The 19,183-nt window shown below is 39.0% G+C and overlaps 1 protein-coding gene across 2 annotated transcripts in view; it reads left to right on the top strand.

Moving 5' to 3' along the window:
• LOC143287696 (uncharacterized) overlaps nucleotides 1-19,183 on the top strand; it is a 32,617-nt gene that overhangs the window by 242 nt on the left and 13,192 nt on the right. The window contains exons 2-8 of one of the 2 annotated variants that reach the window (XM_076595901.1): nucleotides 1,541-1,602; nucleotides 5,119-5,421; nucleotides 7,927-8,038; nucleotides 9,991-10,140; nucleotides 11,932-12,093; nucleotides 15,994-16,079; nucleotides 17,818-17,950. In XM_076595901.1, coding sequence (XP_076452016.1) covers nucleotides 1,571-1,602; nucleotides 5,119-5,421; nucleotides 7,927-8,038; nucleotides 9,991-10,140; nucleotides 11,932-12,093; nucleotides 15,994-16,079; nucleotides 17,818-17,950 — 978 coding nt within the window. In that variant the 5' untranslated portion in view covers nucleotides 1,541-1,570. Of the gene's footprint in view, nucleotides 1-1,497; nucleotides 1,603-5,118; nucleotides 5,422-7,926; nucleotides 8,039-9,990; nucleotides 10,141-11,931; nucleotides 12,094-15,993; nucleotides 16,080-17,817; nucleotides 17,951-19,183 lie in introns of both variants that reach the window. The other variant, XM_076595900.1, reaches the window with a different exon arrangement.

Genomic DNA, 19,183 nt, shown 5'->3' on the forward strand with positions numbered 1-19,183 from the left:
CTCTTCCAGTTATTTACGTCTTTTGCTTGCTGATCAACCGTTCTGTGACTAAAACTCAGCCAGTTCAAGTTCAGTTCAAGATGATATAACGAATGTGTTTATTTGCTGTGGATGCTTTTGATCACGATCGATAATTGTCACACTTAAATCATTCCATTCTATTTTGTCCCTCAAGGCTTCTCCACCCCTTCAGCTTCTTTATTGCCTGGAGTCTGCCACCATTCCCCACCCACAAGCAATGCTTTTCCTATTCATGATCATTATAACACTACAGGCAGCAGCCTCCCCAGTGAAATCTTCGAGCATGAATACAATGTTTTTAATGATATGATTAGGATGAACCCATGTGTTGGGCCCATGCAGGCACCCATGCACACACACACACACACACACACACACACACACACACACGCACAAACACTCTGACATGTACAAACACAAACATACATATGCACACACAACCCCCCGCCCCCTCCCCACCACCTCCACACACACACTAACAGACCAAGCTTTCTTTAGATCTGCAGGATAATAAAAAAAGAAAACAGAAAAAAGGTAGAGTTGATATAAGTACATCATTTTAATGTTGTTCATAAAAAATATCAGGTACATTGATATTGATGTGATGTGTCTTGTGCATTCATTGTGTGTGTATGAACATAATCCAGATGGCTGCATTAACATCAGAGCTGGGGATGATATAAGTATGATACCTGCAATCACATCTCCATTCTCTTTATGGTTAGTCAATTGTTTGATGGACATTTAATGAAAGATACTAAATGTAAACAATTATTTCATTTGATAGTCATATGCGTATGTACATGTACATATGAAGTGGATACAATATTACAATTTCACATTTTCAAATAAACTTTTACAGTGTTAAATTTCATCACATTTGCTTGTATGGAATAAACCTTAAATGACAAGAAGCCACCCCAATTTTCTGTCCTTACTTGGTAATATACTTGTTCAGTTAATTTGTAGTTCTTTTGAATACTTTGGTTTCTATTGTTTTAATGAGAAAGCAATTGGACTGATTAATTTTCACACCAATTTTGTGTATTAGATAGCAAATCTCAGTTATGCATGTATGTTTACAGGTTTATTCCTCAGACATGAATTGATGAAAATATGTTAAATACTGCGCGACACATTTAATATACTTGTACACAATCACATGTGAGTGCACACACACACACACACACACACACACACACACACAGAGTATACTCACTCATGTATGATGATTTTATTTGCTACAATGTATTATGGATTTAAAAAAAGAAAAGAAAAAGAAAGAATGAAAAACACCTAGAAGAAATTTGAATATGTGTGTGATGAATACATGCTTGAAATGTATTTTATATAATTTGTAGTGTGTGTATATTCTATTATATCAATAATTCTATGTTCTGTAATTAAGTATAAATTCTTCAGTTTGTTTCTTTGTTTACATAATATATAAGTTGTGTGTTTAAATCTTTTTTCTAGCTCTCAGTGTCCAGACTGACATTATTATACATTCGATATCCAGTGACAAGGGTAGCAACGCAGACCTAAGAAGATGAGGAACGGAGGTCACCGTCCTAGAGACAGGTGAATACAGTTTGTTGCTCTTGAGGGGTATTGCATGATACATATACATATATATATATATATATATATATATATATATATATATATATATATATATATGTGTGTGTGTGTGTGTGTGTGTGTGTGTGAGTGTGTGCGTATGTGTTTGTGTGTGTGTGTGTTGAGTGTTCCCCCAGCCAAAAAGATAAGTCACTCTTCTTAACACTAAGGGCATAATGAAACAAGGAGACTTATTTGCCACTTGATCACAAATGCCACAAATTAATGAATCTTGATTTTGCACAAAGTAAACCTCCACCATCCAAAATCTGATGCAAGCTTAAGAACAGCTGATTTTAATCCCATATATATGTTTATTTCTCCATCTCACTCTCTCTCTCTCTCTCTCTCTCTCTCTCTCTCTCTCTCTCTCTCTCTCTCTCTCTCTCTCTCTTTCTCAAGATATAATACAGATGAGCAGATGTATGTGTGTGTCACTTTGTGTGTGTCACTCTGTGTGTGAATACTGAAAAAAGTATTTTGGTGTGTGTTTATTTTTTGGGGGGGTTCAGTTTACTATGGCAATCATGCCAGTGTTATTATGTACTGTCGCCAGTGTTATGAACTGTTTCATTTTGTTAGATTTATGAACTGTTATGTACTTGAGACAGTTAAACATTTCCTCTGTTAGGGTTATGAACTATCATTCTAGGGTAAGGAACTGTCCTGCTTGTTTGCATCTGAATTATCAGTCATCTTGTTGCGATGACAAAGTGTATATAATTCAGTTGTTTGGATTTTCAGTTTCAGTCATCCTTTATGGATGTTTGAGTTAAGTGCTTTATGAGTCTATTTGGACTGCAGACTATTATTTATTTTTTAGGATTATGAACTGCCCTATTTGTTTGCATTGGATTTGGAACCATCCTGTTGGAATTAGAAAATATTCATGTTGAAGGCCAGAACTTTGAAGATTATAAAATGTGATTTCCAGTTATCAGAATACAAACAATTTTCCTGACCCTTTGAATGAACACAAGAAAAGAAATTGATTAGTAGTCTTTAGCAGTATGCCTTTGTCCCAAAGGTCTTTTCAGCTGGCTTATATTAAGGACTGAAAGTGTGAAAAAGTATTGAGGAAGGAAATGCTATAGCTTGATTTAGAAGAAAACTGGTGTCTAAAGGAGGGGGAGTAAAAACCTCAAATAATTATTTCAAGGAGTGTGCGCCATGCAACCATACAGCCTCTCAGCATATAACACCTTGATCTTCTGACTGACTGAGAATCCTGTCCACTCATGAAGTTCACTGATGATTCAACTCTAACAGGACTCTTAACTGATGACATTAACAACAAAGTACAGACAGAAAATCGAGAATTTTACCACTTGATGCAATGAAAACTTCCATGAGTTAAATATTACTAAAAGTGAAAGAACTTGTTATTGTTTACAGGAAGAAGAAACCCAGTACCAATGAAATTATCACCAAGAGAGAGGTGGTTGAACGGGTTAATACTTAAAAGTATTTGAGTGTAATTTTGGGCAGCAAGTTATTGTGGAGTGAAAATCAACTGCACAAGTGAAAAAAAAAAGAAGAAAAAAAGAGTAAAACAGCTGATTTTACTGTCTAAGGAAAGTCAGATCTTTTAATTTCTGCAACCAGGTACTACAAATGCTTTATTGCTTTGTTGTTTCTGGTGTTTGTTTTGTGGTTCTGTGTGCTTGGACAGGAAGGTAATCCAGCAAGACAAAGACCAACTTGCCAAACATATTAAAAAAGCAGGCAGGGTGGTGGGCAGAAAACAGGATGGTTTTGAACACGTGTACTGAAAAAAAGATGGCAGACAGATTTTACACAATTTTGAAAAAAGAAACTCGCCCTCTTTTCTCTGACTTCAATAGCAAATGGGTTGACAGAAGTGACAGCATCAAAGCCCCAACCCTGTGCAATAACAAGACATTACAACTGTTCTTTCATTCCCTCAGCTATCCACACACACAGCCTTGACAAGCAGCACACACACACACACATACACACACACACACACGCACTATTGATATATCCATTGGTGCCATTATTTGCTGTTACTGGTGTGTTGCTGTATACATATTACATGTGTGTGTGTGTCGCTGTGTATGTGTGTGTGTTTCTTGATTTTATGTGTAAATAAAACTTACCTCCTCAGATGAAAGTGGAAATCTTAGTTACACAAGACCTTTTTAACACACTCAGTACAGCCAGTCCTCTCTTCTCCTCTACACAGACCCCTCAGATGTCCAGTGGGTGTCTCAATGACCCAACCTTTAGCTTCCATCGTCAGAATTGTGGTATTCTTTGTCAACATTCACCTCTTCAGTGTAAGAGCCTTCCGCTTGTAATATTTTGATGGTGGTAATTGGGGTGAAATGCTGTTAACGTCGTCTCTTTCGCCATTCGTATGGAGAGAGTGAAGTGTATACTTGCAGTTGAGGGTCACACGTTTGCAAAAGTGGATTTTTACACACTTGTTAAATATCATATTTTAACTATCATGCATTCAGTACAAGAATTTGATGTATAATGATCAAATTGTGGCAGCGTTTCTTATTCCATTATTCTTTTCTTTTTATGTAAAAGTTAATTAAGAACAGTTCTTTCTTTCTTTTGTTGCCCTGCTTGTGTTTGGATTATGAATCTAAGGTTGTGGAATTTTCTGCCCTGTGTATATAAACTTATCAGTTTATTTATATACATAATTGGCCTCTCTTCTATTAGTCATGTGATGACTTACTCTATGTGGTTGGTTGGTTATCAGCTCTTATTTTAAATGCATAATTGTAGACGTTTTGGTTCACCATGTGATGCATTGCTCTGTCAGTCTGTGTGTGTGCTTGATCATCTTGTATTTAGAATATTTTTGTGGACTTTTCTGTTCTTATGATAACTTGTTCTATTTGGTTATCAACTCGTTTAAGATTTATGATTTAGGACTTTCTCAACCATCATGTGGTGACTTGCTGTATAGTTTATGTAGTTGATCACCTCTTGTTTCAGATATATAATTCTGGACATTTCTGTTATTGTGATGACTTGCTCTGTCAGTATGGTTGCTTCAAGATGTATATATGTAATTGTGGACGTTCTGTTCAAATAATGACTTTCTCTGCATGGTTGATCAACTCGCGTTTATTGCGATTTATTTTTATACTGGATTGTCCGCATTCACCAGATGTATTTAGTTATATACTTTCTGTTCAGATGATGACTTTCTCAGCATTTTTTATCACCTATTGTTTATTCATGATTCATTCACTAGGATTGTCTGTGTTCACCAGATGTATTTAATGACAGACTTTCTGTTCAAATGATGACTTTCTCAGCATGGTTGATCAACTCTCGCTTATTTATGATTCATTCACTTGGATTGTCCGCGTTCACCAAATGTATTTAATTATAGACTTTCTGTTCAAATGATGACTTTCTCGGCATCACGGTTGAGCAATTCTCGTTTGTTTACGAATTTTTTTCACTTGGATTGTCCGCAATCAACACCAGGTGGAGCTGGCGGAGCAGCCGAAGTTCTAGCATGGTGGCACTGGTGTCGTGGGTGGCACTGTTGTCCATGTTCTCCTCCGTCTTTCTGTCCATCCTGTGGGAGATCTACACGCAGCCCCCCAAGGCCAAGGACGCTGACAACCTCACCTACAGCTACCCGGTGTACACCCTCAACTTCGAGGAGGCGTTGGAGGAGCGGAAGATCCTTGCTGAGGAGTATGGCTACACCCTCAGCGACCTCAAGGTGGAGCGTCGCAGCGAGCTCAGCCTGGAGGAATTCTGGGACTTGTACGATGCCAAATGGTGAGTTCTTGTTTTGCAGGACACATGGATATAATGTCCTCTATGTTGTTGTTGCATATCTCTGTGTCAGTTGTGGGTCATTTGACCCATAAAACACAAAATCAATGGGTCATTTTCAAAATTAATGGGTCAAGAGAAACAGCATCTTATTACTGCCCCCAGTGCCCCCATCAGGCTACTTCACACACCCAAGGATTGTAATTGGAATTGTATTTTGTCCACCACACTCATGGGTATGTGAAATGGTTTTTATTTATATGTGTGAGTGTGTTCATGTGAGTATGTAAAAACTTTGTGCCAATTTTCGCTGTGTCATGATGAAAACAGAAAATACAGCTTAGTCATCACTAAACTTCTGCAATGCTGAAACACTGATTTATGCTGACTGCTCAGAATAATAAATGTTCACATAATCTGATAATGGTCAGTTGATACAGAGGATAATGCACAAACAAAAGCAAAGCAGGCCAGCTGAAATACATCAGATTTGGTAAGTGTCACTGTCACTTACCTGTTCTGATACCATTGTTGTACTTTATGAAAACAATTTCCTCTGCTTTGTGGAAATCCTAATCTTCACAGTTGCAAAGTGTTTCAAAAATGTCCAAAATCACCATGCCAGTATAATGTGTGGACCTGTTTAATTCTGTTCTTATGTATACACTGGAAAAATATCAAATCAGTGCATTTTAGAAATAATGTTACCTATGTCAGTATGTGCAAGTTGAAATTGGGTTGTGGAAATACAAACATGTTTACCTCAAACACAAAGTATGGATGCTCAAATGTTCAATGTTATCCTGGTCTGTTCTATGGGTTTCTGAAAAGAGCTTTAGTCTTCCATGATACCAACGAAGTAAACGCATCAATGTTGCCCACAAATGCTAAATAAATTTCTCAGATTCAGACTCTCCAGGTGTGTGTAAAACGGAAGAGATTGCAACTGCTCTGAACACTTATTTGGTCTTTCTCAACATTGAGCAGCTCAACGGTGCTGATGATGATTTCTTACAGAGAAATGTTCCGTATTTATAGGAGCCATCCTCAGTTTGAATTCAGGAGACTGGTGGGAAAGAAAAAAGCTAAATTGGCACTGTACTATTTCTCTACGGTTCACAGTTATACGCAAGTGGTAATGCCTTTATGTAAACATACCTCGTTTCGTTTTCCGCTCGGTTCAAGTTTAGACGTTTTGTTTTTTTTAATTTTACAATGTTTGTCTGCTTGATATTGAGCTGCAGAGCAATAACAGTAACAAACATATTCATGTTTTTCAGAGTTTGAAACTGCAGGAGAATAAGAGAAATCTACAAAAGCCCTTTCAGCATGACCAATTTTACAAAAGAATTAATTAGTCAAAGTGACCAACCGGCTACCACACGGTTGGGTCATTTCAAAATTGTATGTGTCATTAACCCCTAGGCTGCCTATATGACGAGATAACTCATCATGGAAAGCATGTATGCTTCGCTGCCACAATGACGAGATAACTCGTCATCGAAATATCCTGACTTTTCCCTGCTTTGCATTCAGTTCGTTGACAAAAATGCTGGTAGCTTTAGCTTGGGGAATCTTTCTAGATTCTATTCATAGCTAGAAACACCATCTGCGTCATAAGGCAGTCCTTTATTTGAACGTTTTGGTGGGGTTACTGGCCGCAGTCTTTGCCTGGCTCCTCTCCTCGCTCGCTCAACAAAATGTCGGACTGACTCCGTGCTCAAGACATGCGCTCGTGGCAAACTAAATCAACCAAGATTACTTTCTTTAGCTGATGCTCAGAAAGAATTGGAGCATAAATTCGAAGGAGAAGACAGTGGTGAACATTTATAGGATGACTTGATAGAAAATAAAGGGAGCAATCAAGAGAGTGGCCAAGATACAACTATCAGTGAGTGATGCCGGCTGTTCAACTCTAGCAGACAACAGGTCACCGAATTTTTAGCAGGACACCGTATGAGCTATTTTCTTGGCACTCAGCCAACGCGGTCTGATGAGAACTGGATGAAGTGACCGTGTGAGAGGGGTGAAGAGGAGGGGGGTGGAGACTGAGGGGGCGTGGCCTCACATCCATATTATGACTTGCAGAAGTCACAATGCATCTATTTCTTTTTCAGTTTTTTTTATATTGTGGTTGTTCTAGTATGACTTTGTGTGTGCAGATGTCCATTTGTCCAGAAAATGATATTTTTGTGCAAATTACCTGACTAATGTTTGTAATGAACAAGTTGAAAATGTGACAAAAAACAAACCACTGATTTCAAAACAACAGCATGTCACTTAAAATATATAAAATGGGAAAACATCATGTGTTTTGTATTCTTTATTCATTTCCCTTTCAGAAAACGTATACTTTTATGGGTCTTTCTCCAATAACAAAGAGCACAGAATTTTTTGAAAATTTATACCCGTTTTTTGTGAAAAAACCCTGGCAAATAGATTTCACTTAAATCTTATTTTCCTGGCAGCGAAAGGGTTAAACCCTGTTGACATATGTCTGTCCCTCAGGCCTGTGTTGGTGACCGATGTGGTACCCCAGTGGCCCGCCTACAAAAAGTGGACGAAGGAATATCTGAACAAGACCTATGGATTTGAGCGTGTTGTCATGAAAGCTGTTATGGTGAGGTTTTGTGTCTTGACAAGTTTAACTCTTCTGTGGCTCTATGTGTGTGAATAGAGGGGGGTTAATGTCCGCTTGGTGATGGTAGCAGGTAATATTGTAATATCCATAATTTTATTGTTGGTATTTTCAGCTTAAATTGTGATTAAATTTTAACTGACAGAACATTTTTTTCTACAAGTTGGGGTGTACACACACACACACACACACACACACACACACATATATATATATATATATATATATATATATATATATATATATATATATATATATGTACACTGATACACACACACACACACATATATATATATATACTGATACACACACACACACACATAGATATATATATATATATATATATATATGTGTGTGTGTGTGTGTGTGTGTGTGTGTACAGATCATTGGGGATATTTTATTTGGGATCAGTGCTGAAGATTGACGTTTGTTATGAATTTTACTTTCATTTATTCAGGATACCCTATGATTATCCATGTTGTTGCTTTTTGTTTCTTTGTCATTGTTTTTTTGTTTTGTTGTTTTTTTGTCTGAGTTTGAGGGAAAGATACAATTTTGTTTATACTTTTTTTTCCTTTTTGACTCACTTGTGTAAACAAAGTGAGTCTACGTTTTAACCCGGTGTTCAGTTGTCTCTGTGTGTGTCTGCGTGTCCATGGTAAACTTTAACACTGACATTTTCTCTGCAAATACTTTGTCAGTTGACACCAAATTTGGCATAAGAATAGAAAAAATTCAGTTCTTTCCAGTCATCTTTTTAATTGCCCTTAAAGATTTTTTGATTGCCCAAGATACACCAGAATAATATGATTTAAACAGCGTTCTCACTGCGAATACCGCAATTGATTTATCGCCCTTTAAAAAAGCATGATTAAATGTTATATTTTTTAACGTCAGTTAAGGCGCCATGATAGTGTAATGGGTAAGACAGTTTCTTCTCACCCAAACACGCAGGGTTCGAATCTGCCATTAGAACTTTTTTTTTTTTTCTTTTTCTTTTTCTTTTAACCCGAAGCTTTATAATAACAAATACAGAACACATTTTAACGATTAGATTTTTTTATTTTTTTTTAAGTGTATCACAAGTGAGTCTTGAAGGCCTTGCCTCTCTTGTTTTTTCATATTACTCCAAATTTTATCTGAGTGCAAGAGACAAAAAAAATGAATGTTTTCTACTGGTGATTGAAAACAGACTGAGTGTATGTAAGTAAAAGAGAGAAGAGAGAGAGAAGGAGAGACTGACTTCTAACGGCTGGTAATGAAGAAAAAAGTGAAGGTCTATGGCTACAATGAAAACAGTAATGGTCAGAAAGTTTGGTACACAGAAGGGGAAGTAGAAGCTGATATCTTTACAACTTTGGGACCATGTGAGATAGAGAAAGAAGCGGCCTGAGATCTGATAAATTAATCACATGGACAGGACTGATAGCTCACTGGAAACAAAAAAACAAACAAACAAAAAAAACAGTGTGGCATTATTATGACAGTGAATGAGATAGTGAGTAAAGGGACTGATCGTTAACTGAAGGAAAAAAGAAAGAAGTGAATTGGAATCAGAATCAGATCTAATTGTCAGTTAAACCTTAGCGAAGTCTATAACACATACACACACCCTCCTGCTTCCCCCATCCTCCACACACACAGACACACACACACACACACACACACACACACACACACACACATATACATACACCCACACACACACACACACACACACACACACACATACACACACATGCAACTCCATAGACAATAAGTAAAACGAAACAAGGAGAAAAAAAAGAAGAAATTTAACACAATGACAACGAATGAGGTGGTGAGTGAATGGACTGATCGTTAACTGAATGAAAAAGAAAGAAAAGAAGGGGGGAAAAAAAGAAGAGAATTGTGACAAACTGACAATGAAGGCAGTGCTGTGTGGATGTGAGCAGGGCACAATGCACAACGCAGAGGGCCTGTCCCTGCCCCTGTTCATCTTTGTGAACCACGCACAGGAGAGCAACCCCAACTACTGGACCTACCTGGTGGATGAACTCTTCATCACCACCAGACCAGAACTCCTGAAGCACGTACCTGACACGGTAAAAAATCTGGGTCTGGTTTCTTTGCATGGAACAAACGTGCAACATTCACTCAAAACAGTTCCAACTTATCGAATGATTAGTTAAAGGTTTCAAGGTAACATAGCTTTTTACGGCCATCGGGGCATTCAGTTTCTATATCCATTGTTTTGAGGGCTCGGCAAAGGAAGGCAGCGCATAATCCTCTCCTGCTGTTTTAGCCGTCCTCAGTCGAAATCAGGTACCCATTCACACCCAGGTGAAATGAGGAAAGTTGGAGTAAAGTGTCTTTCCCAAGGACACAACACCATGATGAAATGAGGCCTCGAAACCTGATTACTTGTGAACACTGGATTGGAAGTCCAACACCCAACTGACTGCACCACAGCACCTCAGTTTCTGATTATCGGTACAACTGTATTTAACTTTATTTGTCAGACAAATGCACAATAACTGTGAGTTGTGTAATAACACAACAGATTTGACTGAACATTTTTGTTTTTGTTTGACAGATTGTGTACAGATATTTCAGAAATGTGCTGGAAGAAAAAAATGCGTCATTGCATTTTGGTACAAATTACATCTGATATTGTCATTTTAGGGAGTGGGTGGAGGTTCATTCAGGGTTTTAAAAACAGAAACTATGTCAACTTTACTGTTTTGCAGGTGGACATGAAATTCCATCCACCAACTGCTCTGAATATCAAGGAAAAAAAATTCAAAATGAACAATACAACACTAAACTTAACAAGAATGATAAAAAGTCTGATATTGAATACAAACATTACTTCTTTGTACAGACAGATAATGAATATGGTATTCATAGCCTTCAGGTACCCAGTTAAAGAAGAAAGAGAAACAGCATGTACACACTTTCATCAGAATTAGTTCACCTGAATGATACTGCATGGACTTACCAGTATCGTTGTCTCAGTTCATAGCAACATGAGTGTGAATGATGAGTGATTAGAGAGAATGGGCTTGAGAGATGGGGGAGGGGTCAGGGGATGGGGTGGTGGTGTGATCTGAATGGTTGAACTATTACTGATTTTTTAATTTAAGATTTGAAAAAAAGATATGACTTTCCTTTGATACATACAGTGTAGACATTTTTACTGTGATCAAACTTCCCTCAGTTGTTTACTTAGGTTTTTGTGTATATGTGGTGGAGTGGAAGAGTTGTTGCATTTAGGGTATGTACCAGTCATTCTTGTCAACTGTCCATTTACAGAACCAATGAGTGTGTTTTTATTACTTTCACTTTTTTATATCTCTATTTTTCTGTATGGTGTTTATTCAACTATTTTAAGTAATGAATTTATAAAGCGCTTATAGGTTGCTTCTGCTTGTACAAAAGTGCTATATCTTCCTCGTGTCAATATAAGAACCTTTGGTGAACATTCTTTCCTCTTTGCTGCTTCTCATACATGGAACAACCTTCCTCATCATATGAATCCGTGCATTGAATTCTATCTCGGCTTTTCGCTCTTCACTAAAAACTCATCTTTTCAAAACCTATCTACAAGCACTCTCAGCTTCCTTCTTCTCCAGCACCATCCATGTCAGCTCACTTTGGATGCATGAAGAGTGGGAGAGGGAGAGTTGGGGGCAGGGGAGGGAGGGGTTTTGAGAAAGAGTGGTCATGAATGATTTATGGAATTTGTATTTTTTTCTTTCATTGAAAGTGCCCTAATTCTTAGAGAGAAAGGGCGCTATATAAATATACTGTTTTTTTTGTTTTTTGTCTTATTTAATTGTTATTATTATTATTGTTTTATTATGGACTGTGTGTGTGTGTTGTTGTTGTTGCAGGAGTACACTCAGGAGGACTTCTTCCAGCAGTTCCCCAAAGAGGTTCGCCCCTGGCACTGCATGCTGCTGTGGGGCACCGCTCACTCCCGCTCGGAGCTACACATTGACCCATACAACTGGACCGGCACCAATGCTGTTCTGTGGGGCACCAAGAAATGGAAGGTGAGGTGTGATGATGATGCCACCACAGTGAAGTGTAGACATCACGGAAATGCAGAGATGCCAACTGTTACGATTTCGCTGTATAAGATAAGACAAGATAAAAAGAGAAGATAAGAATAACTTTATTATCTCCAACTGGAGAAATTTGGTCAGGTGCATTATCACAACATAGACAAGTAAACAACATGGTGACCATAACTGTAAAAGCCAACAACAGCCCCTACAAATATTACGAAGATACAAATGTAAAAAAAATATCACATACATCGTTTCATACATATATCCACACACTGCAGGTAATAACTAGTATTCTTAATGTAAAAACAGAAAGAATTAAGAAACATTATTTGAATATAATTATAAACATAGCCTACTATACTGCACATTGATTATAATAGACAGATAAGATAAGAATAAAGATGAATTACGGAAAACCACAACCAGATAATCAGCACACACCCGCGCCCCCCACCCCCCTCCACCCCACACACGCGGATAACTTGATTAAACAAGAGTAATAAACATATGTTCTCAAATAAAAGCATTTCACATATTCGCTTTTAAAAACATTGCAATTAATTATTACATCGTAATTATTAAACAGAAATATATTTAGAATATGGACGTTAGCATTAGACATATTCCATTGTACATTCATCCTGCATATTGCACATTATTCTTCCTATATATTGCACATTCATTATAACCAATTGTCACGTTTTAAGCTCAGTAAACACACACACACACACACTCACACTCACTCTCACTCTCTCACACACACACACACACACACACACACACACACACACACCACAACTAGAGCAAGGTACAGCCTATCATGCACGGACTTTCACACGTCTCACATGAGAGTGCGCGCACGCACGCACACACACACACAGTTCTCAAGAATTTAAAAGGTGGATTGAACGTGGAATAAAAGTCTTCAGAGCTCTGGATTTCAACTTAAAAGTTCTGTAGCGTCGTCCTGATGGCAATAGCTCATAATACTTTGCTAAAATATGGGTGTCGTCAGTTGCTATCTGCCTGCTTTTTTTAACCACTCGACTTTCATACAGCTCTTGCATACTAGCTTGTTTCACTCCCACAATTTTACTGCATACACTCATGACATCGTTCAAAACACGCTTACTCCTCACTCCCAAACTTCCATACCAGCACATAAATGAAACTGTGAGCACGGACTCGATACAACATCGATAATAACTTTGAAGAATATTTGAATTTATACCAACATTTCTGAGCTTCTGTAAACAAAAAATTCTAGATTGACATCTATTTTGTTACGCTTCAACGCGGTTTGTTCCGACGTTATGCCAGCGTCAAAATTGTTCCGAGTTCATTTTCAACCTTATAGCATGGTGACATGCTTTCCTGTCATGACATTACCCATACGCTCCAGACCTTTCAATCACGAGGCCAAGGCAGTCACTGCTAACCTTGGTCTCACGAGATGATGCTCAGCTAATTGTGTTTGGTGCATGTTTACATTGAAACAGCATTGAGTGGACCAGTCAGCTCAGTCAAATTAGTTTGGTGCATGTTTACATTGAAACAGCATTGAGTGGACCAGTCAGCTTAGTCGTAGCAATTACACCATGTTGCAGGTAGGCCCAAGTGTTTTTATGCCCTGTAGATAAAATGTACGTTTGCTGATGTGGCTGGGAGTCTTGAGCGTTCCTACCAAATTTCCTGATTGTTCCTACAAACACTTGACAGTGGTTGGCATCTCTGGAAATGAAGTGAAGAAGTGTGTTACTGGTATAGGTGAGTAGAACATTCAGGGGGAGGAGAGTTTCCCTGCACCTTCGTTTTTAACGGCGTGGTGGCCGAATGGTTTATGGCGCTGGATTCTCGCTCAGGTTTCCTAAGTTTGATCTCCCGGTTTCGGCGCACCTGGTGGGTTAAGGGTAAAAAAAATTCTGCTGATCTTCCAGGTCAACATATGTGCAGACCTGCTAGTGCGTGAACCCCCTTCATGTGTATATGCATACAGTAGATGAAATATGCACCTTTAAGGATCCTTTAACCCATGTCAGCGTTCAGTGGGTTATGGAAACATATACTTAGCATGTACACCTCCAATAACAGGAGTATGACTGCATACGTGGTGGGGTAAAAAATGGTCATGCACAAAAAAAGCGTACTCGTGCACATGAGTGAAAGTGGGGGTTACAGCCCACAAATTCAGAAGGAGACCCTTACATCTGGACAGGTACCAACACCATTGTGTGGGACACAAAGCATTGGAAAGAGAGGCATGCTGTGAGAATGAAGTGTGCACATTGAAACACTGAGAATAAAATAGTGTGATAAGTGTAGGTGAGTAGAAAATTGGGGGAAGAGTTTCCTTTCACCATGATTTTCTTTATTATTATTCTTATTATTGTTATATATGCATGTTTCATTTAAAATGTTTGTAGAAGGAAAACGTGTTATGTGGACTTGCATTCCAGTTATGGCAAAACAAAAATACACTCACACACATGCACACACACGCAAACTCACACACACACATACTGGTGTTCACACACCCAACACACACACACACACACACACACACACACACACACACACACACACACAAACACACACACACACACACACACACACACACACACACACACACACACACACACACACACACACACACACACACACACACACACACACACACACACACACACACACACACACACACACACACACACACACACAGAGTATGTGTGGATGAGAATGAAATACAGAGAGCTGGTTAGGTATTAACAGACAAGTGACAGTAGTATACATCTATAGAGTAACTCAAATATGATTTGTACAAGTGACAGTAGCATACATAAAGAGCATAAATCTATAGAGCAGCTCAAATATGATTTGTCAGTTGACAGCTCTTCTCCATGCATGTCCACTTGATGTACAACTGTCAGCAGCTGAAGTGGGTTGGACGTTTATCTGACACATTAGCAACTTGCAGTGATGTACTTGAAAGTGGGCTGCAGGGCAGAAAAATTGATTTTCAATCATTGTGGAGCTCTGTCACGAACGATGAAGACATCATCCACTCCATAGATGAGAAGACAGCCCAAAAGCAGACACACAAGAGCGGTGGCAATGTGGGTAGGTGATTGCAGGTGACAAGTGTCATCTCCTGTCATTGTGGGATTGACTCTTACAGTGAAGGTCCTGAAGACACCTCTCCTGAAACACCAGATTTCCCTCTTAGACAAAGTGAGGCACTGTGGTCAGTGGCAAGGGTTTCTCATCCAAGCATGGGAATGCTGCAGACCGTGAGGGGATATTTCAGATAGTTCTTGGTTATTATGGGAAGAAGAAATTTATCATAACTGAGGTCACTGCAATCAGGGCTTGAAGGACCACAGAATTTGAGATCCCCCCCCCTCCCCCCCTTATTTCGTGATGGTAATCAAGGTGAAAATAACAATAATCATTTCACTCTGATGAACCATTTTGGTTTCAGACTACTTGACAGAACTCTACTCTCTTCCTTACATAGATATATACTCCAGTGTCAACCAGGCATTGGAGACAAAACTCATCGGCTGCGTCGGTCAGGAAATTTGAGCGACACTCTAAAGATGTATGTGTAAAGTGGAAGATAACTGGGCAGTGTTGTCTCAGTCTCCCTATCAGATACCACAGCACACTCCAGTCTGGGAGGAAAGCGGCAGCGGCTGGAAGATCCTGCAATGACATGCCTGTAAATGGGGTTCAAACCCACAAACTCCCAGTCATCAGTTCATGATGCCGACCATTTGGCCACAGCAGCAAAGTGCAGTCTCCTCATTGTATCATTGATTTTGTGAAGGACTAAATATCTGTGCACCATTTACATACACATGTGGTATTTTGTTTATTTTTCAGCTGTTTCCCCCTGGTCAGGACCACTTACTGTACGTCTACCCCAACATTTCCTGTGGATTTCCACTGGAGTGCAATAAGTACAACAGGTGAGGCCCAGGCTCTGAAGCTCAAATAAGCTCCTGGGTGCGTTTTGTGCAGCTGGTGTATACTGTTACAGACATGGCTATAATTATTTCACTCACAGATGCATGAGTGTTTTGCAGTATTGCAGACCCCCCAGCGCTACACACAAACACATTCACCCCCTCCTGCACACACACACACACACACACACACACACACACACACACACACACACACACACACACATTTAGCCTTAGAGAGGGAGAGAGAGAAAGAATGACAGACAGACAGACACAGAGAAAGACACACACACACACACACACACACACACACACACACAACAAAACAAAACAAAACAAAACAAAGCAAAACAACAAAAACAAGAGAGGCAAGGCCTTCAAGACTCACTTGTGATAAATTAAGTCCCCTAGCATTAATTACAGAGTAATTTCCCTTTTTTACTATCTGCACCAAAACGTTTGCAAAATAAATAAAAATTCCATGCTTAGCAAAAGAAGTTCCTGTTCGAACAAAAAATGATAATAATGACTGCTCTTGTTGTTGTGTCAGAATATGAGGTCAAAGTGCCAAGTTTAGAGAATACAAAAAATATAAATATAACAGTAAATGCAGTTTGCATATAATTAGGCTTCTTTTTTATATTTTTTTGTGCCCATCCCAGAGGTGCAATATTGTTTTAAACAAGATGACTGGAAAGAACTGAATTTTTCCTATTTTTATGCCAAATTTGGTGTCAACTGACAAAGTATTTGCAGAGAAAATGTCAATGTTAAAGTTTACCACGGACACACACACACACACACACACACACACACACACAATCGAACACCAGGTTAAAACATAGACTCACTTTGTTTACACAAGTGAGTCAAAAACTTTAAAATAACATTTAATGATCATGTTCATATTCATTGTAAAGTCTTTAAGTATATTCATCGCCATGTTTGTACAAAGAAGGAAACAAGGACTTCAAGTTCAATAACTTTCGTTTATTTATATGCAGGTTGAAATCTGTTTTAATCTTGGATGCTTAGCCCTTTTTGTTTGCTTACAGTCGACCATTTTGATCTTTTTATACTTAAACTTTCAGTAATTCTTTACACTAAACTTTTTTTTTTTATCCTTTATACTTTATCCTTTGCACTGAACCCTTTTGGATCGTTTGCATTTAACCTTTTCAGTATTCCTTTACACTGAAGCCTTTTCAATAGCCGTTTACACTTAGACCCTTTTTTTATCCTTTACACTTAATCCTTTATGTTGAACCCTTAACACTGAAGTCTTTTGGTTCCTTTGCGCTTCTTCTTCATTGTCTGTGGGCTGCAACTCCCACATTCACTCGTATGTACACGAGTGGGCTTTTTTCATGTTTGACCGTTTTTACCCGCCATGTAGGCAGCCATACTCCATTTTCAGGGACTGGGGGTGCGGGGGGGGGGTGCATGTTGGGTATATTCTTTTTCCATAACCCACCGAACGCTGACATGGATTACAGGATCTTTAATGTGCGTATTTTTTGTGATCTTCTGCTTGCATATACATGTGAATGGGGTTCAGGCACTAGCAGTTCTTCACATATGTTGACCTCGGAAATCGGAAAAATCTCCACCCTTTGCCCACCAGGCGCCATTACCAAGATTCGAATCCAGGACCCTCAGATTGAAAGTCCAGCGCTTTAACCACTTGGTTGTTGTGCCTATCATCCTTTGCACTTAACCCTTTTTCCCTCCTTCTGTCCAGCCCTGTGGATACCTACGCTTCTGACATGGAGGCAGAGAAACGTACGTACCCACTGTTTTCCTCGGCCAAGTACATCGAGGTGACACAGAAGGCAGGGGAACTGCTAATCATTCCTACAGGCTGGTTTCATCAGGTATATGTGTGGTGTGTGTGTGTGTGTGTGCGTGTGTGTGTGTGTGTGTGTGAATGCATATATGTAGCTCTGAGTGTGTGTGTGTGTGAATGTGTATATGTAGCTGTGTGTGTGTGTGGGGGGGGGGTGTATGTGTGTGTGGTGTGTGTATGTGAGCGAGTGTGTGTGTGTGTGTGTGAATGTGTATATGAAGTTTTGTGTGTGTGTGTGTGTGTGGATGCATTTGGTGTGTGCGTGTGTGTGTGTATGTGTGTGTGTGTGTGAAGCTAGAGAATGTGGATGGGAAGGAGGGAGCAGCTAAGTAAGGGAGAGACTGGACAATCAGATGTGTTTTTGGAACTATGTATTATATTGATCATCTGGATATGCATGACTATAGAAAGGATGCAAGGCGTCATGCATGTTCCGAAAATCCAGCACAGATTATCCTCCTGACTTTGGGCAATTTCTGGGATGGAGACATTTTGTTTGGATATTTTCCGGCATGCATGAATTTTTGTAGCTTGTTTACTGTCCTTTTTATTTCTCTGCCAGATTTGTATTTATTTACATTATTTTGTGTAGCTGTGAAAAGTCAGTTTAAAAAAGTAAGAGAAGTGCTCTCCTTCAATTTTGTTTAACCAAATTTGTGGTATACACACTCTTGTTACCACACTGATTTAGAAATATCTATTTTTAGATCAGTATTGTCACTCTGTGTTAGAAAACAAGGGAGATAGTCATATTGGCCTGCTTTCTCCTCATTGATTTCACTGTGAAAAGTGCATTCACCAAGTCCGATATAGTGACAGTGACATCCAGCATCATTGAAGTTTTTGACGGAGTTTGACAGCGAACTTTTGACCAAAATATGGCAAGAATAGTGTGAGAAACAGGTGGAAATGCCTGAAGACGAAAACGAAATTGGATTTAAATTTGAGAAATGATGCAGAACGATTGACATTGCAGGTGTGCTTTTGTGCATGCCACATGGTCAGATTGAAGAATATAGAACCAGTGGAAAGAAAATGCTGACATGACACAGCTTGCAGTGTAGATAACTGCAGCCATGATGGAGCAACGACATCATCTTGCATCAGTGAAAAACAGACCATTACCGACAAAACTGTGAAAATGAAAGCTGTGTTTTGCTCAGTTTGGCAGAACACTGTATGCCCTCTCATTTCACTGATCTGGTAGTGAAGTTTGTGAAGAGACAGAGTGCTGCAGACAGATGGGTGCTCCAGGGTTTCA

This window comes from Babylonia areolata, chromosome 11 (assembly GCF_041734735.1).
Source record: "Babylonia areolata isolate BAREFJ2019XMU chromosome 11, ASM4173473v1, whole genome shotgun sequence".
Taxonomy (NCBI): Eukaryota; Metazoa; Mollusca; class Gastropoda; order Neogastropoda; family Buccinidae; genus Babylonia; species Babylonia areolata.